The sequence below is a fragment of the Ochotona princeps genome, chromosome 9 (assembly GCF_030435755.1).
Source record: "Ochotona princeps isolate mOchPri1 chromosome 9, mOchPri1.hap1, whole genome shotgun sequence".
Taxonomy (NCBI): domain Eukaryota; kingdom Metazoa; phylum Chordata; class Mammalia; order Lagomorpha; family Ochotonidae; genus Ochotona; species Ochotona princeps.
The window spans coordinates 6,863,983-6,889,404 of record NC_080840.1 but is presented as its reverse complement, the minus strand read 5'-3'; the positions used below and the strand labels follow the sequence as shown (position 1 = coordinate 6,889,404).

The 25,422-nt window shown below is 50.6% G+C and overlaps 1 protein-coding gene across 1 annotated transcript in view; it reads left to right on the top strand.

The window, feature by feature from the left end:
• The first annotated feature begins 1,326 nt into the window (after nt 1-1,326).
• Nucleotides 1,327-25,422, top strand: part of TG (thyroglobulin) — a 205,445-nt gene continuing 181,349 nt past the window's right edge. The window contains exons 1-11 of the mRNA XM_004580737.2: nt 1,327-1,393; nt 2,533-2,641; nt 3,801-3,898; nt 4,845-5,048; nt 5,408-5,567; nt 13,449-13,555; nt 13,977-14,120; nt 14,289-14,474; nt 18,887-19,957; nt 20,335-20,922; nt 24,065-24,304. Of these exons, the coding sequence (XP_004580794.2) occupies nt 1,327-1,393; nt 2,533-2,641; nt 3,801-3,898; nt 4,845-5,048; nt 5,408-5,567; nt 13,449-13,555; nt 13,977-14,120; nt 14,289-14,474; nt 18,887-19,957; nt 20,335-20,922; nt 24,065-24,304 (2,974 nt within the window). The remainder of the gene's footprint in view (nt 1,394-2,532; nt 2,642-3,800; nt 3,899-4,844; nt 5,049-5,407; nt 5,568-13,448; nt 13,556-13,976; nt 14,121-14,288; nt 14,475-18,886; nt 19,958-20,334; nt 20,923-24,064; nt 24,305-25,422) is intronic.

Genomic DNA, 25,422 nt, shown 5'->3' with positions numbered 1-25,422 from the left:
TGATTTTGCAATGTCTGGGGTACAGCCAGCTTGTACCTGGAGCTCCGTACAACGGTGTGGCTGGGGGCTGTGATAGAGCTGAGTGGGAGCCCCGGGCATGCAGTGTCCCAGGTGGGCTGGCAGAGTGGGGTTTCTACCATTCTCAGTCCCCGTCTCAGACCCTGGGAATCATTGCTGAGTGCTGCTTCCTCTGGTTAGGGTCAGAAACACAAATGCAATGCAGAGGACAAGTGCATTCTTGTGCTACTGTCCAACCGCAGCGCCTCAGAATGGAATGCACTGGGGGAGAAGGACCCCAAGGAGGCAGTGACAGTGAACCACGATCCCTTCATCCTCAGGTTCTCTGTCTTCCATGAACACCCCGGTCATTTCCCAACTCCTGGACCTACCCGTCCCTAGTCCAGTACCCTGAGGGTCACTACCCTGGGACCTGCCATTTTTTTTTACAATGAGAAAGTCACCATGCCACTTCTTGCAAATTGTGAGCATCTGCTCATGAACATCATGACGATTCTCCTGCAGTTTGTCTGACAGACAGGATGGTCTGGGCATCCCTGCAGGTCCTTGCTTCCCAGAGAAGAAAGTTGGGGACCGGGGAGATGAGGGGAAACTTACCTCCTCACACAGAAGCAGGACAGAGAGAAGGAAGTTGGAGACACTTCCCACTCCCTGCAGGCTGGGAAGCCGGAGGGCCTGGGGAGGAGTGGAGACAGGGAACTGTGAGTACGCACGCGGGCTTGTGTGCTTGCATCCCTCACGAGTGCCCTGCATTCATGGGGGAAGCACTGTCCTGTTTTGTTCTCTGCTGTATCCTCATGCAGCTCCAAAAGGATTGGAGGGAGAAAGGAAGAAAGGAAGGCAGGAAGGAAAGGGACAGGGGGAGGCAGAGAAGGACAGAGGGAAGGAGGAGGGAGGGAGGATGGACGCAAGGAAGGGAGGGCGCAAGCAAGCAAAGAAGTGGAGGGAGGAGGAAGGAGGAAGGGATTGCTTTGTTCCTGTAGTGGGTCTGGGTCTGAACCTGTTGCCCACAGAGCTACAAACCTTTGCCCTTTTCCTGTGAAGAAGCCACTCCATTCCTACCCCCTGCTCCTGGGAGTCTAGACAAGCCCTCCTGCTCCATCAGCCACACAAGTGTCCTCCGAGGAAGACAACGCAGGTACAGGCAGCAGTGTGTGACTGGCAGTGCCAACGTGGTGGGTGGCTGCCTCGCTGAGGGCCTGTGGGCAGCAGGCCACTGCCCGCTGTAGCCCTATAAAGGGTCCTAGGGCAGCAGACCCGGGCAGACAGCTGGCTTCTGAGCCTTCAGTCCAGGAAAGGGCCAGGAAAATGGCCCTGCTCCTGTGGCTCTGCAGCCTGCTGGGCTCGACCTGTTTGGTGTCTGCCAACATCTTTGGTGAGTTCTGAGGCTGCAGGCCTGGGGTGGGGAGGGAGCTGCCCTGCTCAGCTCCCTTGTGCGGGAAGCGCAGCCTCTGGCCAGGCTGCCTGAGGAGCTAGGTGTGTGCTCTTTGCTTTTCAGGGAGGTCAACTGAACTGCCTGAGGTTGCAGGACAAGTTGTGGGTGGAGTGGAGACAGGAAACCAGATCTTCCTACTTGAACTGTGTCTCCCCTTCCCTCACTTTCTGGGCAGATTTTCTGGCACCCACTCTGGTAGCTTATCCGCTTAGCTAACCCAAAGTCAACACCAGCTATGTGAGATCATATAATAAGTAAGGGACAGAGAGTAGGAAAAAAAAAAAAAAGCAACTATGAAGTGACACAGCCCCATTTTATTCTTGGCTCAGTCACTTACCTAGTGACTTGGAGCAAAGTGCCACACTTCTATGTCTGCATCAAATAAGGGAAGAAAGCTAGGAGGAAGGACATTTAGTCCTGTGGCAAGACCTTGCGGCCCTTACTGGAATCTCTGGGTTCCAGCCCCAGCCCCAGCGCCCACTTTCAGAGTCCTGCCAACATAGGTCCTGGGTGGCAGCAGGGAGGGATGGTGTCCTGTGCCTGTCGCTCTTGTGAGAGAGCTGGACCGTGACCATGGCCCACAGTTTTGGCCTGGCCCAGCCCCTGTTGGTGCTGGCATTTGGAAACCAAGTCTGTGGAGGGCAGTTGTTTCTTTCTGCTGCTTAAGTTTAATAATAAAAAGCAAATAACACGAGTTATGATTTCTAACATCTTGTAGGTTGTATCAGCTCTTACGGGAGAGTAGACACACAGCTAGCATTAATTCATATTCCCACCACGTTGGGCAGGGGAAGCAATAAACCCAGGAGCAACATCCTCTTGGTGTGGGACAGAGGCCACAGCAGCTAGGAGGGGGACTCGCAGGGTTTCCTCTGGGATCCTTGGCTTGCCAGGCAGTAATGTCAGGCAGGTGTCTATTTGGTGCCACGTGGGTGACCTCCTGGGGAGAATGCTGAAAGCTTAAAGAGTGACTTGCCGCCACACTGCGGGAGCGGTCGGTGGGAATGCCCGGTGGCCCTCCGTGCTGAGGGTCCACCTGGGCGCTCTGCCTGACAGTCGGCTGGCCTTCTCGGTCACAGAGTACCAGGTGGATGCCCAGCCGCTCCGCCCATGCGAGCAGCAGAGGGAACGTGCCTTTGCGGCTGGAGCTGAGTATGTTCCGCAGTGCTCCGAGGACGGCAGCTTCAGGTAGGGCGCTTTCTGTGAGACTCCGGGTCACGTTCGTGCCCACACCGGGCTCAGGCGCCCACCCACTCCTTGCAACCAGGAGACATGGCCCCTGTCATTTGGAAGGCGCCCCCTGGCAGTCCTCTGGCTGAGAAGTGTTGGACAGTGGGCCTGAGAGTTCCAGTCCCCACCCCATCCTCCCTGGACCGCTAACTGCTGCCACCCCTTCATGGCTGCTTTTGCAAAAGGATGTGTTGGGGGTGGGGAAGGGTGCCTGCCACTCTGTCCATGTCCTCCGGGGCAGTTGCAGGTGACTGGCCATGCGGGCCCCCAGCTGCCAGTGACCCCACCCTAACTGCTTTCTGGTCTCCCTCTGGGCTCCCTGTCCAGAGGGGCTCAGTGCACCCCTAAGCACTGGTCTAAACCTTGCTTCTGCACCGTGGGCAGGAGCAACCTAGACCTGGGTGGGCAATATGAGGGCATGCCCTGGCCTGCTGAAGTCCCAAAAGGTTAGGAGAGCCCGCCATTACGATTGTGATCTTGGAGCCGTCTGAGGCATCCCTCTTATGCCTCAATACTTCCAAGAGTGCAAAGTCATGGCTAGCCTGGTTCCACAAGTGGCCAGGAAGGGGTTCGCCTTGTCAGCTTCCTCTGTGCTTGTCCCCCATGTTTCTTACTGCAGTTCCATGCAGAGCCAAGTCCAGCCAGCGCTCAGATGACTCTGTGGTGCTGTTCCCTAACCTGCATGCACCTGCTACCTACTCTAAGCCACCACTTGCCCTGGGAAGCCCACCCAGTTCTGGCCACTTGCTCCCCCACTTAACCTTCTTCACCCCAGACCTTCCTGAAGCAGCCCAAAGAGGGTATCACCTTAGCTCTCTGCAGCCTTAGAACAACAGCAGGCATGTGGTGGGTGAAGCTGCCCCTGGCACCCCTTGGCTGGCACTTAATACAAGACAGGCAGCCCAAAAGGGTGAAGAGTGGATGTCAGAATCAGGGATGCTGCAGGTGTCAGCAGCGAAAGAGGAGTGAGGTCTCTCCTTCCCCAAGACATCCATGCCTCTCTCCTGCACTCTCAAATGGAGGAATGGGAGAGGAGGGAGGTTCCCCGGTGGGAGCCTGCCTGTGGCCCTGGGAGCTGGAACAGAGCAGTGTCACCTGCTGTGACTCTCCTCCCTAGGCCCATCCAGTGCCGGAACGATGGCCAATCCTGCTGGTGTGTGGATGCTGAGGGCACAGAAGTGCCAGGCAGCAGGCAGCCAGGGAGGCCGGTGGCTTGTGAGTATGAGGGTGGCACGGTGGGAATAAGCAATGGCCTTGGGCAGTGCCATGACCCCCCTCTCGTCTCCAACAATGCTGCTGGCTCTCAGCATGCCCCTGCACCCGGCAGATGGCTGCGAACGCGAGGTGTGAGGTGTGATGGCGCAGAGGCTCGTTCAGCAAGCAGCACCGGAGCTTCTCCCGCCCCTCCCTCCACCCCACTCCAAAGAAGCCAGCGTTTCCTGGTGTGTGATGAGAGACAGGGGATGGTTCTAAATTTGGGGACTTGGCCAAAGACCTTCCAGGTAAAATGATCATTTTGGTACATGAGCAAAGAAGGGAGTGAGCAAATGCCAGTTGATACCTATTCCCATGACACAGTGCAAAACGGAGGGCACCAAACATGAATGGTGTCCTTTAGGGTGTAAAGGCTCTGGTTTGGGCGCTGATTTTCAGAGGTTGGCCTGGTGGCTTCGGGATTAATTAGGCAGCTCCTCACCCTCTCTGGCTACATGGACTTGGCCATGTCACTCACACAGCCTCACTGAGCTGGGAGTGACCACTCCCTGGTGCTGCTGGAAGGACCCTGCAAGCGAGGATAACAGCACACAGTAGGTGGGCAGGAGGCAGTGACCGTGCACATCACCGTGCTGTGCTGGACTCCACAGACGGGACAGAGAGGCCCAGGGCAGTGAAGCAGCTTCCCCATGGTCACACGGCCAGCAGGTGCGGACAGCTCTGCGAAGCCCAGGCCTGCGCTGCCTGCACTTTCTTTCTGCAACACCAGAGTTACAGGAGTGCAGGTGATGGATGTGGTACTGGTAGGACCAGCCTTCACTGCTGCCAGCTGAGCCGCCTGGTGGCCTGGGCACCGCCCTTCCCTCCCAGCCAGATCTCTCTAGGGACATGCGTCCTGCCAGCCTCCGTGTCGCACCCCTCTGATGTTGCTCTTTGCCATCCTCAGGCCTCTCCTTCTGTCAGCTGCAGAGGCAGCAGATCCTGCTAAGCGGCTACCTTAACAGCACGGCCACAGCCTACCTCCCTCAGTGCCTGTCTTCTGGGGACTATGCACCTGTCCAGTGTGACATGTGGCAGGCACAGTGCTGGTGTGTGGACGCCGAGGGCATGGAGGTGTACGGGACGCGCCAGCTGGGCCGACCCACACGATGTGAGTGTCTGGGGCTGCCAGCTACCACTAGGATTGGGGTATAGCTATCTTCAGGGCCAAGCAGCAGGGTCAGGGCTCCCTGGCTGTATGTGGCTCAAGTCAGGCAAGGCAAAGGCTATGGAGGTAGGTTTCTTCCTTGTGGTGCTTCCAGGCGGTGGACGCTTGACCTCCACTGGCTGCTTCTTAGAATGCTAGGAATCGGATGCTCAGGTTTATACACCTCCTTCCTGTTACAGTTCCTGGGCACTCCTGAGGTCCTGAAATGTCCCACATGCAGGGGACACACACGTACTTCTCCTCTGCAGAGATTAGGCACCTGCTCCTATCTGAGTCTAAACATCTGTCATAAAATTATTTAGGTCCAAGGAACTGTGAAATAAGAAGCCGCCGTCTGCTCCATGGGGTGGGGGACAAGTCACCCCCACAGTGTTCAGCGGATGGCGAGTTCCTGCCTGTCCAGTGCAAGTTCGTCAACACCACGGACCTGATGATTTTTGATCTGGTCCACAGCTACAACAGGTAAGAAAAGCCAGCTTGTGGAGTGTGCCCACTGCTGGACCATGCAGCTGCCGAGGCCCATGCCCACCTTGGGAACTCCTACTGTCGCTGACATGGTGTGGCGAGGGGTCAGGGTGCTTCCGTTCCTATGCCTCTGCTGGACCTCTGCCGCATCCCTCACAGAGCTGTCCTGGCTGTTAGGAAGAAAAATACAGGAACTAGATGGGCCCTCTGGCCTAGCCAGCCCCTGCAAGTGAGAATAGGGGTCCGCAGCATCGTCATTCCCCGTGGCCGACAGGCGCGTAACAAAGGGGCTGATGCGGCAGAGGTCGATGGCAGAATCCACATGAGGTCTACATTGCCTCTGCAAAGAATGCAGCAGAGCCAGCAAAGTTAACCTGGAGAGGATTCCACAGCCTAGAATGATAACAGGAGGCAAGGTGCAAAGTCCAGGTGATACAGGCCTCACAGCTCGTTCAGATGCAGGCAAAGGATGCTGACATGGCTGGGATTGTACTGGGTGTGGTCAGAAAGGCACTGACAAGGGCAGAGGGTGTATCAGTGTGTGCTGTGCTATTATCCTGGGCTACCCTGAGGGTCAGGGTACCCCGGGGATGCAGGGTGGAGTCGGGAGGGGATCATACAGCAGAAATGATCATCCTAGGAGCCTTGTGCATATCCCGTGTCTGCAGAACTTTGGGCACTCCTGGGGTCCATGGGTGAAGAACTTTGGAGATGTGAATGGTGGTGGTGCAGAATGGAGTTGTGTGAAGAGTGCAGTGCCCGGAGCGGGCGGTGCGTGGCTCTGCTCACTGACAGCAGAGGGTCCTGCAAGGCTTCAGGTGCAACTCAAGCACTGGGGGTGGAAAAACCAGGATGTAAGTCGGTAACCACTGACAAAAAATTCTCTTGCACAGCTCAAGGCTTTGTGTGGCTGTGGCTGGCTTCCCCGTCAAGCAGCGAGTTCCCAGGGTCTGCTCAGGAGGGGGCACCTTCTGGCAGCCCACCTCAGAAATGCCCCCCAAGCTGTGTTGCAGCTAAGGTTTCAAAACTGCAGAGTGTGCACTAGCGTGTACCCTGTGACAGTTCTGGTTTTGTAGACCGATTCATAGTTGACCCATCAGCAGTTTCTCAAGTTTAACCTCACACACAGGATGCTGAGTCCCCAACATGAAAGCACAAGGCTCGGAGCTCGCCCACGGCCACCCACGACAGCAGCGAGCCAGGCCCTAGCTGCCCCCTGGCCCCAAGAGCACACCCTTCCTCTGCCCTCTGCTGCCAGCCCCTGCCTTGGCACAGCTTTGGTGGCCTGCACTGGGCCTCTGCTCTCTGTCCGCCTCCCCCCCCACCCGGCCGCAGCCTCAGTGTGCTCATCTGTGAAGTGGGGGCCACAAAGGAGAACTGAGAAAAGCTCATGTAGGAAACTGATGCAAAGCCACATCAGTGGACATTTCGTGCGCCGGCTGGGCGTTCTTGCACGGCACCCAGTTTCAGCAAACGCAGCGTGGGCCTGGGTTAGTGTGCGTTCATACAATTCCAGTCTGCTTCATCCAGGTTTGAACATGGCATCTTCAGCACAGGTTTTTTTTTTTTTTTTTTTTAAGATTTATTTATTTCTACTTGAAAGTGAGAGTTACAGAGAGAGGTGGAGTCTGAGGAAGAGGAAGGAGAGATGTTCCATTTGCTGGCTCACTCTGCAAATGGCTGCCAGGGCCAGAGCTGGGCCAGTCTGAAGCTGGGAGCCAGGAGCTTTGTCCAGGTCTCTAATGTGAGTACATTAAAGACTTGAGCCATCCTCTGCTGCCTTCCCAGGCCATTAGCAGAGCACTGCATTGGAAATGGAGTGGCCAGGATATGAACTGGAGCCCATGTGGGAAACTGGTGCTGCAGATGCGAGCTCAGCATACCATGTGCCGCCATGCCAGCTCAAGTGCTAATGAGTGAGCATTAAAGCTTTGTGGATTCTCTTAGTGTTTTATTCTTATCACTTTCACATTGGTCTCATCTCTGTCACGCCAAGCACATAGCACTGCGTCTTGTGCACAATAGGTTGACAATCAGTGTTAACCAAATAAGTAGTTGTGTCCAGGCACTTGGGGGGGTTAAAACCTTGAGGTTGAGGTGCACTTCATAGATTCTTCCACAGGAGGGCAGTCGCGTTAAAGGCAAACGCTTGGAAGTACGTGTTCAATTGTATAAAGCAAACCAAAAAAATTCACTCCTGAAATGGGATCCTTAGTTTTTTTGTAAGCAAGCAAGCCTTCCAGCATATTACAGTGTTGGAAGGAGAATGTGGGTGGCTACTGGAAGTGCAGTGTAATCAGGGTTTTTCCGATATTTATGTTGAACTAGGCAGTCCCAGGCCCAGGGCTTCCAGCCAACAGTGGATGGTGTCATGTGAAGGGTCTTGCTGCTGACACTTGCCAAGTCAGACACAGGATGAGCAGTGACACTTGTGTTTCAGAGAGTCAAGGATTGCTTTGTGTGTGTATCTTCATTAGTGCCACTGGGGTCGGGGTTGGGTGTGTCCTGACTAGCCTCGAACTTGGATTTCACAAAAAGTGAGCCTGCTAAGAGAGGGGGAAGCTGTGTGGGTGCTGGGAAGCTACTGCACTGGTCCCAGGAGAGCAGATGTTGCCTGGGACCAGGGGCGGGGATGGAGGGTGTGGCTAGAGCAGTGTTTTCCAGGTGGAACCCCCAGAACCTGGTGGAGTAATGCATGGTGGGTGAGGGGGCAAGAGGCAAGGGGAGTGCCCAGGACTGCCTTCTAGATAAAGGTTAAGGATGAGTTTGGAAGGTTGGAAATGTGGAATCTGAGGGGATTTCTTTGGAAACCCCAGTGGAGAATGGAGAAAGGCCTCTAACTTCTTCCTGTGGGCCACAGGGAGGTTGAGAGTCTGCTGGCAGCCCATCTGCCAAGCCATTGGGGTTCTTGGCTCATTAGGTGCTGATTTGCACTTGATCTTGGCTACAGCACTGGCTCGTTTGGAGCAGGTCCTGTTGCCCCTTGCGGAAGGCCCCTGCTTACCATGGCTACTTGCCTGGTGATGTTAACAAACCAACATGAAGGGATGGGCAGTGAGTCAGTTTCATTGACCCTTGTCCTTAAGTGACCAGACTCACTCACGTGTGTTCCCTCACGCCCTGCTCGCCAGCCTGTCCAACGGGAGGTTCCTGTGCATCTTAGTCTGTGGCCAGGTGTCCTGATAGCAGGGACACTGAGGGACTGTCTGGAGGCAGGATCTGCGCACCCTCACAGGAGACACCTGCCAAGGTCAGTCACGCAGCAGGCACTCCTCCCTTAAGGAGCACCATCTCCAGTGCTGGCGAGTCAAAGCTGCTGTTCTTCGGTGGACGGATGGTTCTGGGAGGAGTGCGTGTGGGAGGGATCGCTGCAGTGTCTCCACCTGAGCGCAGAGGCAGGCGCGCTGGTCAGCCAATGGGTAGGACTAGGTGCTTGGTGCTATGGGGGTCGCAGGGTGGAAATCTAGCGTTTCCTGTTCCACTGAGCCTATTTGTAACTTCTCTAAAGCCAGATTGGCCACTCTTACCACTCTCCTCAAATTTCAGAACATTCTTGGGGATTTTTCTGTGATCACCCTGAGATTTTGCTTTGTAGGCAATGAAAAGGCAAAATGTCCTCTTCCACCAACTGAAATCAAATTATTTTTATTTTAAAATATTTTGCTGAGTGTCTCTTCCCTCTTCATTCTGATACATCCCAAATAGCTTCATGGTGGCAAGGAGGGGGAATCACAACCTTGACAAAGTGAGATGAGAAATAGGGAGAAGTCCAGGCTGAGACGGGTCCCGATCCAGCGTTAGAACGAGTGCGAGGGGGTGCATGTTCAGCCCTGGGCATCCTGCAGTCAGAGAAGACACTCCTCCGAGTAGGCTTGCACCTGACAGACGGAGAGCACAACTTCTTCCACTGAAGGCGGGAGGAGCACCATAATGGAGATAATGACTTAGGAGGGAAGTAGTGCCAGAGGGCACTGTGGGGCTTGGCAGTGGGCTGCTGCCACCCGGGGCACTGCCTTCCTGAGGTGCCTGGGAGAAGCACGGCGAGGGTGGCATATTCAGGGCTCCTCCAAGACCCAGTCTCTTGGGTCCTGGTATTCTCTGCCACACTTGCAGAAGGGGTCTTCAGAAAGTTTGTGGAGGAAATGAGGGTTAGGAAGAAATTACGCATGGGATTTAAAAATACTCTGCACCAAAATAGTCTTATCTTTGAGTTGCATCTTCTATGACCTTTGCAGCCCCTTGAGTCCCTCTGTGACTACAGGCTTCTTAGCTTTCCCCTCCACCTGCACATGGGCTTCTGTCCTGTTCTCCACCTTGGAAGCCCTTGAACAATCCCTCTAGACCAAGGGTCTCCCTCTCCCTCTTTCTCCCTGCCCCATAATCGTGCTCTGCTTTAGGATCCCAAAGTCTCCTCTTCCAGAAGCATCCTTTGACCAGGAACAAGTTTTACACGCAGGCAACCCCAGCATGAGCCAGGACGGAGTGAGAGGTTTCTGGTACAGGACAGTGGGCTCAGGGTCCTGATGGGGTAGCTTGACCCATTCACACCACCATTGTCCAAATCCCATTTTCCCCTCACTTGTCTTTTAAAGGGTTATTGTGAGAAGTAGATGGACTAAGACGTGGAGAGCATTAGGCACAGTGCTTCTCAAATAGCTCACCTTGTTATTGTTATGCGCAGTGAAGAGCAGGGGCCGTCCCCTGACAGGATCAGAGCCAGGCTGTGTCTGCCACAGGTCCTTAGCTCTGCTCACTACGCAGAGGACTGGCAAGGAACAACTCAAGTGTCTGCTCCAGAGGCGAGCAGCACACAGGCCTGGGCTCCGTGCAGTGGTACTTCCTGTAGGGTGGTCTTCCTGGGAGGGTGAGAGGACCCTCCTGCTTGCTGAAGTCCAGGGGAGCTCCAGTCTGCAGGAGGAGGAAGACATCTACAGTGAGATCCATGTGAACAGCGCTGCTGTGTCCCAACCCAAGAGAAGGCCTATGACGTGACGTGGTAGGATTAAGGTGGCTCTGGCCCTGAAGGCCATGTCTTCCCTGAGCCAACACGATGAGGGTGAATTGGCAGAGATGGGATGGAAATGATTTACATTTCTTGCTCCTCAGCCTGGAACGGGTTTCAGACCAGCTAGGGGTCTGGACAATGTATTTATGCAGACATGTGAATTCAGCAGTTTACGTGCCAGGAAAAATGAGGTGTTGGAAATGCAGACAAGAGTGTTGGAACAGTCACATGCCTCTCAGGCTGTGAGGCAGAGCAGGTGCAGCTGAACACGTGTCGGATAGCACTGCTGAGAGCTATCAGCTGGTGGGGAAGGCCCGGCTATGACGTCACTTCTCACTACTGGTTTAGGGGGCCGACCCACATACTTCACCTGGATCTCTAAAATAGAGACAAAAATAACAGCAGCTTCTTTTTAGGGGTGTGAAGTGGCCTAAATGGGTCAACTGCAATTCACATTTTGTAGGTAGCCTTTTACAGAGTATAACTCAGTAAATGGAAGACACTTTTAGAACTGAATTTCCAGGTTTCATTGAGTGAAATTTTATTACATATACCCTGTGCACTGGGCAAAGTGAGGTTCTAGTTTCCATTCTACAGCTCAATTACTATAACAGTCTTTTCATTAATTGATCTAAGGCAGAGTGACAGAGAAAGAGGGAGAAATCCTATCCACTGATTCAATTCCCAGGTGCCCACATTTGCCCACCAAGTCGAAGCCTTGAACTCCATCTGGGTTTCTTAAGTGGCTGCCAGTGAACACAAACACCATCATCTGTCACCTCCTGAGTTGCATCAGTAGGAAGCTGAATTGGAAGTAGAGTAGCTGTACTCAGATATGGGGTACAGACACCTCCAGTGGCTTAACAGGCTGTGCCATAATGTTCACTCTCAACCCATATGCAAGTAACAATAAACTAACAGAACAGAACAAAATCGTATTCATAATCCTATTTTCTTTCATAGCTTTTGCACACTGATTTCCATTGAATTAACTAATATCAGTTGCACTAGTGTGTTGGGGCTGAGGATGCTGCAGTGGTCTGTGATGTTGCCGTCCAGTAATGGCTTCTCCAGCTGTGACTGTGGTGTGTGTCCATGCGGTGTTATAAGGGTCTTCAACAGCTGGTGGAAAACAGGGAGCTAGAGGATGCAAATTTTTGTTTTTAAAATGTAGAAATTCTTTCTGGAATGATTGTGACGCAGAGGGAGGAAGACAGAGTGGTTCCGATGAACGTGTTCCTTCCCTGGATGGCTGTGATGGCTGGTGCTGACTGGGCTCGGAGCCAGGAGTTCAACACCCAACCCAGGTGGCAGGAACCTGACGTGAATGTTCCCTGCTGCTTCCCTGGGTTTACAGTGGCAGGAAGCTGGAGTCAGGAGCCAGAGGCAGGGATTGAACCCAGGCACGCTGCTGTGGGCCATAGCTCAACTGCTAGGCCAAATGTCTATCTCAATGAAAACATTTTTGGAATTCATGCAGGGTTTTTTTTATAATGAATTTTTCATGAACTTTCTGAGACTTCCTCATATGTGTCAATTTCAATTTTTTGGCAGCAAAGCAAACTTATCTTTTAATTCCATTTCTGAATTTTCCTTTTGAGTAGTTTATAATTATCATCATCAACTGTAGCATTCCATTTCATTTACGAAATTTATTATCACTTCTTGTTGGACAGTCGTGTTGTTTTTTTTTTTTTTTTAAAGATTTATTCATTTTATTACAGCCAGATATACACAGAGGAGGAGAGACAGAGAGGAAGATCTTCCATCCGATGATTCACTCCCCAAGTGAGCCGCAATGGGCCGATGCGTGCCGATCCGAAGCCGGGAACCAGGAACCTCTTCCTGGTCTCCCACGCAGGTGCAATGTCCCAATGCATTGGGCCGTCTTCAACTGCTTTCCCAGGCCACAAGCAGGGAGCTGGATGGGAAGTGGAGCTGCCGGGATTAGAACCGGCGCCCATATGGGATCCCAGGGCTTTCAAGGCGAGGACTTTAGCTGCTAGGCCACGCCGCCGGGCCCTGGACAGTCGTGTTGTTTTGAGCAGTTTTAAGATATTGCACAGCTGTAACTCAATGGGAGTAGAAAGCTGCAGCTTCTGCTACCTTGCTGTTTAGGGGTACATTTCCAGGTCCAGGTAAAGAACACTTTCTGTCCAGGCCTCCTGTACTGGCAAATGTCTGTGTGGTGTCCAGGGGAAACACTCCTTGCTGGTTACTGAATGCCTGCACGTGGGAAGGACTTCCTAGGGTGGTCGTGGTCCCGTAGACCCCTGCTTTCCATCGCTTCCAGGGGAACCTGGCCAGTGTGCTCTGCAGCAGTTGCAGGTCACATGTGGTTAAGGAAGACATTTCTTCACCGTATGAAAAAGTAAGGTGTAACTCTTATAAGTCATACTGCGGTGATTTTTGTGATTTTTCAACTCTGGCTGTAGACAATTTCCTGTTGAAGGATTTTCTGTAGGGGGCTTAGGCTTCTGTCGCTGGCAGAAGGCTCTGAAAGCCTTCGAGCTTGAGCTCCCCAAAGGAGAGTGTCTCTGTTGTGTCATGTGATTGTGACAGAAACCCGGTCTTTGGTCCCTCAGCAGGCTGAATGCCAACAAAGGGAGCGGATGAGGTTGATGTGATGTTCATTCCATGAGATACACACACGGGCGTCGATGGACCAAATGTCATGACTGAGTGAAAGAGCTCAGTAGAAGGTGGCTCAGCGTAGCTTTATCCTACAAGATCCAGCCCAGCTGCGCCCTAGGAAAAGCAGGAAGAGTGGAGCAAAGGACAAGAGCCCGCAGTTGGGGGCTTGACCACGGTCAAGTCTACAGGAAGAGCTTGCTATGGCTTTTCCGTGATGTTACCACAAATCTCCTTCTCAGGTTTCCAGAGGCCTTTGTGACCTTCAGTTCCTTGAGGAGCAGGTTCCCTGAGGTGTCTGGGTATTGTTATTGTGCTGACAGCCAAGGTCGGGAACTGGCTGAAACAGGTGAGTAAACGTGTCCCTGCAGTCTGCAATCAGGGAGAAGAAACCATTTGCTGCATGTGAAAGCCAAGATAACCTTGCTTGTGAAGCAGAAATTACAAATGGCTGCATGGGGACCCCTGCAGGCTACTGTGAACACTGCAGGGGAGATGTCCTTAGCCTGTTTCCTGTTAAGGGTCACTACCATTTGGGCAGACTCAGACACAATGTTGCATGGATTTCAGTGTTTGTAGGGGTGCTACTTTGTGCTGTGAACCACCTGCATGGCCATAATAGCCAGCTGCCCTGACGCTGGAAGATGCGCCAAGATTGCTTGGACCTGGTACATAGCAGTGACAGTGAAGGCTCTGTGCCCCTTGCTACCTGTTCACACTGCATCCTTCCAAATCTGCCCATCCCTGACATGGTGACTCTCTTTTCCCAGGTTTGGAGCTGTTACTGGATGAAATTTATGACACTATTTTTGCTGGCCTGGACCCTGCTTCCACCTTCACCGAAACCACCCTGTACCGGATCCTGCAGAGACGCTTCTTGGCAGTCCGGTTTATGGTCTCTGGCAGGTTCCGATGTGAGTACCGTGCTGCCATCCCTCAATGCCTCTGGGGGTTTCAACTCACTGCAGTCCACGTGGCTCTTCCACTAATGGGAGTTTGAGACTTCTAGACATCTGAACAGCAAACAGCAGAGCATGCTGGGAACACACCAGAGCCATTCACCCATTGTCTTCTCTTTCTAGGTCCTACAAGATGTGAAGTGGAGCGGTTTACAGCAGCCAACTTTGGGCACTCCTACATTCCCAGCTGTCGCCCAAATGGGGACTACCATGCAGTACAGTGCGAGACTGAAGGGCCTTGCTGGTGTGTGGACACCCAAGGGAAGGAGCGTCTGGGCACTCGGCGCCAAGGGGAGCCACCATATTGCGGTGGGTTGTTGTCTGGGGCTTCTGCTCATCTTTTGTCCAATTTTGCTCTATTTCTCCACACCAGTGCGTGGAGACCCCCCCCCCCCCAATCAACAGTTGATCCAGTGTACCCTACAAGTCTTTGTAACTCCAGGGACCTGGAAACCTGTTCACTGTTGCTGGTTTCCAACATGTTTCTTGTCTCCTGTCAGGCATGGTTGATTCCTCAGGGAGATCAGGAAATACTAGGGACTTAGAATGAGAGCAAGGGAAAAGAGAATTCAGTGTCTGTGTGCCATGGGTGAAAGGTGAGTAGATAACTGGATGTGGTAGAGGGAGAAAGGGGTGTCCAGTTTGTAGTGCAATGTGCATGAGATGGGGTGTTTGCAGAAATTCATGCATGAAGCCACATTTGATCCAAGTCTTCTAAAATGAAGCTGCTTCCTGAAGTGGGAAGTAGGTAAACAACAGAGACAGAGAGAGTAACAAAAATAGGTGCCAATAATAGGCCTTGGTGTGCAGGTGGGCACTAAATCTTGAGGATGGTAGAGGAAAAATAAACTCAAGTGTGATCCAGGGTGCTTTGAGGGAAGGCAGAGGGCGGTGAGTCTTTCTGATAACAAGGGCTCTGAAGCTTCCTCCTGAGTGTGAGGTAAGGACATCAAGATGTTTCAAGCTGGAAAGTACCAGGATGGCTTTTGGAGGAGATGACAAAGGAGTATTTGATGAACGCTGATCAGAAGGATCATCACCACATGTCCTCAAGAGGGATTCTAGGGACCTTTCCAGATGCACAGCTTAGAGCAATAAAAGTGCATATTCTCATGGGTCTGGGATCTGGCAATCCAAAATCCAGCTGTTAGCTCCAAGGCCATGACTCCCCTGAGGACTCTGCTTGCCCTTTCCTAGCTTGTTGCGGCTGCCAGCAATCCTCGGTGAGCTTTGGTGATGACCACGCAACTCCAGTCTTTGTCCCCATTGTCATGGGGTCTCTTTCTTGCCTCTGGGTCTGCTCTACTTACCATAGTAGTAGTCATGTTGGTTTAAGCACCACCCACCCTCCATCCACTATGCCCTTAGTTTAACTGATTCTATCTAAAACAAAGCCTTTGCCAAGTAAGGGTACATTCCATGATTTCAGGAAGGATGTAAATTTCAAGAGGACCATTCAGCCTAGTGTGGGGTCTGATATTAAGAATATAGGGAGATGGATGTGAACTTGAAAACTCTTTTTACTACACAGCTGGGGAAGGATGAGGGAGAGTGAAAAACATCTAGGAGCTCTCATAGACTTCCAACGTACCTAAGCTGGCTAGATTTAGAAAGACCTGGAGCCGGGAAGGAGGACTACAGGTGTTTTTATAGTTGTAAAGTAGTATGTACTAGTGTTCATTCTGTAATTCCTTTATATCATTCAATTTCTGCAACTTAACATTTTGACTGTTTTGCCTGGTGATTGGCAGGGGTCCTTCTACTATGGATAAGGAAGCTGAGAACCTAAATTATGAAGCCCTGCCCTGAGGATATTTGCAATCATGTTTCAGCTGTAGTAAAATCTAGAAAGTATTGATCCCTACAAATTCTGCACGAAATGAAAAAACCGTGGCTTGGAGTTATGAACATCATCACCATCTGAGGCATGGCGGGCCATAGACATTGAGTTTTATTCTCTAGTGCAGCAGTCCTATTTCTGTGGAAATAGTTGCCACATGGAAATTCTGTATGGAAGGAGGAGACTCTTAATTGGGAATGAGAGTAAGCACAGCAGTGGGCTTCATTTCTTCCACACCTCCCTGTGATATCCATTAGAGGAACCTGTGCCCTGCGAGGGGGATGTGTTACACGAAGTGAGGCTGCCAGTCTTTTTTTCTCCCCTCACTACACGTTCCAGTTCTTTCTCTGTTGCCTGGTGACAGAGGGAAATTGGCTGACTTCCTTTTTTGGCACTCATGTAAATCAAGAGGAAAGAATTATCTGAAAAAGTTGAGGTTGGGATGGATAGTTTGAAAGATCAGTTCAGATGTGTGGTTTTAGGAAGAGACCTGGAGTTTGCTTATTTCCACTTGTGGGACTGAAATGGCCACTAGACCTTTGGAATGTATATCGTCCAGATAAGGAGAGTCAGCCTTGGATGCTACAGGGAATAACCTAATTTCATATGGTTGCTCCCTGTTCAAGAAAATCCACGCTGCATTCTGTCTTACTAGCAGCTGGCACAGGCTTCTAGCTAATGTGAGCGGGCTATATTCAGAAAGATTTGAAACCATGAGAGAGGGAAACAGGCCTTTTTATATCTTTTTAAACATTTTTAAAATGTTTAAATTATTATTTAACAATATTCAATGTTATTTGTAAATATACTTCTAGGAACACAATAATCTTCTCTCTCCAGCCCCTCCCTTTTGTCCTCCCTCCTTCTCTTTTGTTTCTCTTTAAACTTACGTTAGTTTTACATGACAGTAAAAGTCTCACTATGTCACTGAATAAGTTTAGCAACCGCAAATCAAAAAGACCTTAGGTTAGTGGGAATATAGAAAATGAGTATAAAGAATAATGGAATAGAAAATGATTTGTTTACCCATATACAGTAAATTATAGTATTATCTCAGATCATTAAAGCTATACTGATTTTTTATTTAGAAAAAGCTTATTTGTTTCCTTGAAAGAGTTAAAGAGGGGGCGGGGAGAGAAGGAGATAGAGATCTTCTGTCTGCTGGTTCACTCCCTATATGCTTGCAGTGACCAGAGCTGGGTTGGTCCAAAGCTGGGACCCAGGAACTTCCTCGGGATCTACTCCACTTGAGTACAGGAGCCCATGGCCTTGGCCCATCCTGTGCTGCTTTCCCAAACCATCAGCAGGGTGATGAATCAGAAATGGAGCAGCCAGAACTGCAATCAGTGCCCGTATGGGATGCTGGCATCACAGGCTCAGTATTAGCATGCTGTAATGTAACATTCTTAACCACTACTTAAAATAGTGTGAACTAACATTCATTCCATGATTCCAAGAAAAAGTCAAGAATCCCAAGAGAATGTGCTAAGTATGTTTACCATGTAGGCATCATGTTTTAATTTTGTAGGTAACACCTTACTTTCTATAATACTCCATTTTATACCTCACAGTCTAGGAAAATATGCCCTTGTATTCAAAACACAAATAGCGCTGAAGGTATGATTATTGTCTTCAGAGAAGTGCAAACTTATTAACCAAAGATAGTGCAAGCTAGTTCGCCTAACAGACTCTAAGCTGGCTAATCTAGACAAGATCACAGGCAAGGATGAGGCAAGCAGAGGGTGAGCATGGGCATTAAGGCCCATGAAGCATTCCAACAGGAAGGGGTAGGTAAGTAGCCTGGCCTTGCATTCAGATAGGAATTCGCTGGTGGACCCGAACATGCTACCTGGGCAGTTGAAGGCAGCAGCAGCTCTCCCTGACCCAACCCTGCTGAAGTGCAGTTATCTGTAGGTTGCGCTCCCCTGGGGGCTCCAGGGAAAGCTCCCTATTGCCCTTCACCAGCTTCTAGTGGTTGCTGGCAAAGCCTCAGAGCTCCTTGCTTGTGGCTGGGCCTCTGTCCTGGCATAGCCTTCTCCCAGGCATCTTTCTAATGATCTTTTTTTGTTTGTTTTTAAATATTTATTTATTTTATTACAAAGTCAGATATACAAAGAGGAGGAGAGACAGAGAGGAAGATCTTCCATCCGATGATTCACTCCCCAAATGAGCCGCAATGGGCCGATGCGTGCCGATCCGAAGCCGGGAACCAGGAACCTCTTCCTGGTCTCCCACGCAGGTGCAATGTCCCAATGCATTGGGCCGTCTTCAACTGCTTTCCCAGGCCACAAGCAGGGAGCTGGATGGGAAGTGGAGCTGTTGGGATTAGAACCGGCGCCCATATGGGATCCCGGGGCTTTCAAGGCGAGGACTTTAGCCACTAGGCCATGCCTCTGGGCCCTCTAATGATCTTCTAATGAGAACATCAGTGTTAGCCTTAGAGTCAACTTGAACCTGCTCACTGTCTCAGTTCCATCATTCCTGCAAAGAGTCCACTTCCAAATAAGCTCACGCTCTCAGGTCCTGAGTACTCCTGAATTTTTTTTTTTCAAGGCAGGGGGAAGATGGGCACTATTGAACCCAGAACTTTTGAACCTGCAAATGCAGTCAGATTTCCCCACAATGGGCCAGTGGCCATGAAACTTGCTTTAGGAAGAGGTTAACATCTCATGAAAGCAGAGAGAACAGTAATGTCCGCTGTAGCAGGCATTCTGTGGAAGAGGTCCCTAACAGGGCAGGGTAAAGGGGAAGGACGTGATGGAAGGATACAGCAGGAAAGTGGTCCACACTGCAGGTGGTCCTAGTGAGATTTTGGGGAAGGGCGCCTCAGGATTACCTGTGATGTGAAACCCCCTTCTCCTGCTGTGCTTTGTTTCTGCAGCTGACAACCTATCTTGTGCCTCCGAAAGGCAGCAGGCCTTATCCAGACTCTACTTTGGGACACCAGGCTACTTCACCCAGCGCAACTTGTACTCCACACCGGAGGAAAGACAGGTTCCTCTGGGAGTGGCCAACTTCGGCACAGCCTGCCCACCCGCGATCAAGGAGCTCTTTGTGGACTCTGGACTGCTCCGCCCCTTAGTGGAAGGGCAGGGGCCAGCATTTGCCGCCACAGGAACTCTCCTCAAAGATGCCATCCGAGCCATTTTTCCCTCCCGAGTGCTGGCTCGCCTTGCCCTTCAGTTTACCACCAATCCAAAGCGACTGCAGCAAAACCTCTTTGGAGGGAAGTTTTTGGTGAATCTTGGCCAGTTTAACATGTCTGGAGCTCTTGGCACCAGAGGCAGTTTCAACTTCAATCAGTTTTTCCAGCAACTTGGCCTCCCAGGCTTCCAGAATGGAGGGGCAACTTTGGACTCCAGTCCCACCACAGGACCTCCCATCACCTTTCAACAGGGTGTTGCTATGAATAAGCCCATTGTGGGCAGCTTTGGCTTGGAAGTCAATTTGGAAGAGAACCAATATGCCCTGAGCTTCCTCTCGTCTCTCCTGGAGCTTCCCGCGTTCCTCGTCTTCTTGCAGCATGCTATTTCAGTGCCAGAAGATATAGCTGCAGATTTAGGAGATGTGATGGAAATGGTACTCAGCAACCAAACCTGCAAGGAGACACCTGGGAGGCTTTTTGTCCCGTCGTGTACAACAGAAGGAAGCTATGAGGATGTCCAGTGCTTTTCCGGAGAGTGCTGGTGTGTGGACTCCTGGGGCAAAGAACTACCTGGCTCCAGAGTGACAGGTGGGCAGCCGAGGTGCCCCACAGAGTGTGAAAAGCAAAGGGCTCAAATGCAAAGCCTCATGGGCAGCCAGCCTGCTGGGTCCAGTCTACCCATCCCTTCATGTACCAGTGAGGGATATTTCCTACCTGTCCAGTGCTTCAACTCAGAGTGCTATTGTGTTGATGCCAAGGGTCAGGCTATTCCTGGAACTCAAAGTGTCATGGGCAGCCTCAAGCAATGTAAGTATGTTGGGTACTCAATCTGTGGGCACTTGGCGTGTTTAGTTCTTGACACAATGCATTATAGAACAATGGACCTAAACTATGGCTAAAACCCAAACTTCGGTTAATGACAAAATTAGCTGCTGAAATAAAAACATTCTCCAGGAAAACTTAGGTAATATTAATTATTCTAAGGCATAAATGAGACTTATTTCCATGTTGCTTGTCAACAGCTGGGTGCCCTCTGAATAGTATTCACACATTCGAGGTGGCTGATACTTCTACGATTGTGTAAGGTACTAGATGGCATTTGACACTGGAGTGGTTTCATCCTGGGTTTTGCTGGCTTATTTACATTTCTCAAGCTGAAATACCTGCTCACTGTTTCTTGCCAGGCCCCACCTCTTGTCAGTCACAGGCTGAGCTAGCTTTCCTTGGGATGATGCAGGGCCTACTCTCCAACTTTAGCACATCACCCACCCACTCCAGCATCTACGTCCCTCAGTGCCGCACCGATGGGCAGTGGAGCCAAGTGCAGTGTGATGGACTGCCTGAGCAGGTCTTGGAGTGGCATGAACAATGGCAAGCTCGAAACAGTGAAGGCCAGGAGCTGACTCCTGCTGAGCTGTTAATAAAGATCACCAACTACAGAAAAGCGGCTTCTGGAAACTTCAGTCTCTTCCTTCAGCGTCTGTTTGAGGCTGGCCAGCAAGGCATCTTCCCGGTGCTGGTTCAGTACTCTTCTGTCCAAGATGTCCCCTTGGCATCGCTGGAAGGGAAATTGGCTCAGCCTGGGGAGAACATCCTTCTGCAGCCCTACCTCTTCTGGCAGATGCTAAGTGGTCAACTCAGCCGGTACCCAGGGTCTTACTCAGACTTCAGTGTGCCCTTGGCGCACTTGGACGTTCGCAGTTGCTGGTGTGTGGATGAGAATGGTCAAGAACAGCAAGGAACACGGGCTGTGCCGAGCAAGGTCCCATCATGTGAGTTAACTCCTGTGGTGAACGGAACTTGTGTTGTTGAAAGCAGGTGTCTAGTGGGAAAGTACTCAGTGTCAGAGTGGGGATGGAGTCCAAAGGTAGCCAAGCCCTTGCCTTCAACATGTGGTTAGGAGAATCGGGTTTCATACAGGGCGTGTGACTGCCCCACAGGCATGTAGTCAGGTGTTGGCAATGTTGATAAGCCACATTTTAAGACCTTCATGATTAGCTTTATAGGTCAAAGATTTAGATTTTTTTCTGGAGGTCTTCTGCGCACATTACATCATCTTAAAACCAATGAAGGTACAAATGTGGACATGTCTTTATTCTCCTATGGCAATGTTTTAGTAAACTCTTGAGTTGGTTGCACCATTGGGTTAATCAACAAGTAGGCTAGTGGGCTTGCTGCTTGCTAGGTGCTAAAGACATGACAAAAAATATCATCTGCTGGGCCTTTAACTGACATGGAGGGTGTTAATTAAGGGATGAATTGGAGAGCTGCAGATGGAAGTCTTATACATTCTGTTTTGTGGCAGAATATGTATAGGGAAGTTGTATGAAGTAGAAATAGAATACAGCTGACTTTATGTGTTTTAAATTGCAATGCCTTACTCTGAAATAGCCATACCAGCTGTTGGAGGGACTAGATTGAAAACTGTTGTGACCATATCAGAATGTTTCTAAGCAGAAGTTGCTAATACTGTAGGTGAACTGTTCAGTTTCAGTGAATTCTCTGTTTTTGTAGTGTTGGTCTTTCTTTTTTGGATAATGTTAAAATGTTTAAAAAGCCGTTTTATATTAGCTGCATGTTAGGCATTGGATTTAGAATGTTGGGTGATAGGACCATGTGACGAGAACAGTGCTACCCTGAATGTACTTTCAGTTCAGCTAGAGCATCTTGGGAGACACCAAATGATGTGGCAGGTGCTTGGGCTCCTGTCATTATTGTTGGAGACCTGGATGGAGTTCCAGGCTCCTGGTTTCATCCTGGCCCAGTCTTGGTTGATGCAGGCATTTGGAGGGTGGACCAGTCGATGAAAGATATCTCTCCTCTTCTATCCCTCGGCCCCACTCTGACTGCCTTTCAAGTAGATGACAATAAATAAACATTTCTTCAAAAGAACTAGATTTAGAATATATTGGCTTTTGCACTGAGTAACAGAAGGCTGTGCAGAGTAGGTGACCAGGTACACAGGATCATTAAATAGGGAGAAAATGCATTTTTCTCACTTTGAGATTGTTAACGACTGAAATTGCCAAGAAAACAGCTGTGTGCTGTGTTCCCACCATGACACAAGTGTGCTCTGTGAGTGCGAGCCCCTGTTTTGGGGGTGCAGTTTCAGATTCTTCAGTGATGTGGATGTGTTGTAGTCATTGATTCAGAGCTCTGCTGCTCCAGCCAAGGTCCTACAGCACGAGCCTCTCCCAGGAGCCAGAGTCAATAGCTTGCCCCAGCCCTTGCAGCTGAGCCAAAACCCATAGTTCTACAGTATTTGCAGCTGAATCTGACACATGCGAAAGCCTGAGGAGTACTTGGTTGCAAGGAAGAACTTGAGTTGTCTTGAGTCCCGGTCCTGACATTAGCTACACTGGGAGACAGAGAAGGGCACGCCTCAGAGTTCTGGTTACCCTGGAAGATCTGACTTGGACTAAAGAACTCTCTCAAAGGGTTGTTGTGAGGGTTATGAAAGGTAGTGGATGTACAGTGCCAAGGCTGGTGCATAGAAAGTACTTAAATGAAAGCTTTGTTAATATGATATATAGTGATGACAGGGCCAGTGCTTTCCCTTACCCCATGCCTGGGTAGCAGGCCTAGCTAACAGTTTCCTTTGTTTCCTGATTTAACATGCACCTGTGTGCTACCTCGAGCATGTTCCAGGCAGTGTGTTGGGTTGATAGGAAAAGAGTGATGTGTGGCTTAGTAGCTGAGAGACCAGTCTCAGCTGGCAAGGCACCACAAGAGTCGACTACGGTTGTGTGCCCTGGGAGTTGACTGTGGAGTGAGGCTGCTCTCTGGGTGCTGGGGCCAACATTCACCCCTGAGGGGTCTGAGCCACAAAGTCATGGCAGGTCCTTTGACAAAGGAAAGAGCGTGTGGCAACTCCAGGGACCTGCTGAAGAGGCTGTCTGGTTGACTATCGGCTGGAGCAAAAGTGTTGGAAAGGGAAGGATAGAAACAGCAAAATCAGGATCCAGATTTTAAAAGCTGTCTTGTGCCCAGAAACAGAATTTTCACTTTCTCCCGAAAGAAATGGAGAATGAGTGAAGATTTTTAAGTGCAAGATTTTGCTTCAGAGACCCCCAAATCCTGAGGTTAATAACAAAAAAGGTTATTTGGTTGGGATATTCACTTGATTAAAAAATTAATGATTTCAGATTCTAGGAGTCCAAGTTTTTTGGCTGATCCCATACTCTCCAAAGAATTTTGTGCTTTCAAATTCACAACGTGGTTGGTAAAAGTACAAACATGGCAGCAGCGGTTCTCATGAGTGGTGGCGATGATGATTCCAGCATGTGGCAAACACTGTGTCAAAACTGCTGCTGGAACATTTCACAGAATCAGTATAAAACCCCCGAACAACTGGAATAGATGCCCCAGTTATGCCCACTCCACAGACTGCAGCCCATGAAGCTAGACAGGTTATGTACTATCTCAAGGCAAATAAATGATACTCAGATTAAACACAGGGCAGAGCCATGTTCTTTCCTCTGTCCTAAGCCATGAAGACCGATTTCGGTCTTTGCCCTCTGTCTGTCTACCTCCTCATCTGTCTGTCCTCCAGCAGATCAAGATCACTGTTTTCAGAATGTGACTGTGTAGCCTGCAATTGTGTAGCAGCTAGCTACTGCATGGCACTTCCTTAAGCTACTTGGCTGTGCCATGCCTCAGTTTGTTATCTGTTTGGTATGGGGATGAGAGTATCTTCTGGGGCTGCTGCCTGGATGAAACTACCACATTAACTACCACAATCTTACATAGTAGGTCCTCACAGATATGGAGCACCTGACATTGTGCAAGCAAAGCAGAAAGAAAGTTCTAGGTTGAGGACAGAGCAGAAGTGCATGTGTGTTGTTCCTCCCCCCACTCCCAAGCAGGATCCGAGGGCACGGATATGTGGTGAGTGATCTGTTTGTGTTCCCCTAGGTCCTGGCTCCTGTGAGGAAGTGAAGCTTCATGTCCTGAAATTCATTAAGGAAGCAGAAGAGCTTGTCTCAGCTTCCAACAGCTCTTGGTTCCCCCTGGGTGAGAGCTTCCTGGTGGCCAAGGGGATCCAACTGACCAACGAGGAGCTTGGCCTGTCCCCAGTCTACCCATCTCGCAAGGCTCTCTCTGAGAACTTCCTGCGTGGGGGTGATGGCGCCATCCGCTTGGCGGCTCAGTCCAGTGAGTGCTGTGTCCTTGAGCTTTTATACTCCCACGCTTTTGGGAAGCGAGGATAGAATTTGTCTCCGAGGCTTAGTCACCTTGAGGGTTTAGCTGCCTTGGTTTCTCCAGGCTGGTGAATTTTCAAGACAGAAAAGGGACCATGTTTTTTTTTGAGCCCCATCAATGCTGGAATACTACACACATTTTCTAGGGACTCCCAAGGATTTTTCCAGCCAAACCATCCTGAGCAGGTCCCTGTTCTTGCACCCCATTCCCCTTGGAACCATGTGTCTTTATGCAAATGAGTAGGAGCCCAGCCCCTCGCGTCCAATGTTTCTCAATGTCTCCTAGGATTTGGAAACACTGTGTAGGGCCAAGAGCAAAGAGATCTCTTTGTGAGGGAATTGCTGTGCTTGTGATCTTGTCTGAGCCTCAGGCACTGCTCCCTGCCTACACCTGCACGTGGCAGAAGAGTAAGCTGAAAGATTGCACTTCTGTGTTCCAAGGTAGCAACTGTGAAGGATCCTTGGGCCTCTGGTCAACCAGCACTCCCTGGGCCAAGCACATGGTCAGATTTTTGCACTTAATCGTCAGTGCTGCAATCACCACCTGCACATCTTTACACATGGGGAAAACAAGTCTAGGATGGAATCACTTGCCCAAGTTCATTCAGAAGAACCTGGCTGGGATTCCAGTAATGTGGTCCCCAAGCTGACACTCTTAGCACCTCTGTACCCCACCTGGCTGATCCCTGGGTGCCTGGGAACAGTGGCAACATCTGTGCAATCGCAGAGCCTCATTATTCTTCCTCCACTCCACAATGGGCTGTGGCAGGAGAGCCCAGTCCCCAGTTTTCTCATCAATCTATCCGACTTCTCAAGGACATGTTATTCCTCTACCTCGGGGGCTCACCTGTGCTCCTCCACCCTTTCAAGTTGCCATGGATGATTGTCTGCAGTTCCCTGGACCTGGCCCCCACCACTTCCCAGCACCCAGTTGCTCTCCCATGGCCACATGAGCAGTCCCCAATGCTCTCTCTGCATGCCCTGGTCACCACCATCTCTCTGCTGCGTGGTCCAGCACCTAACCAGAGCACAAGTTCAGCAGATGATAGTTAACCAACCTTCATGCCTCCG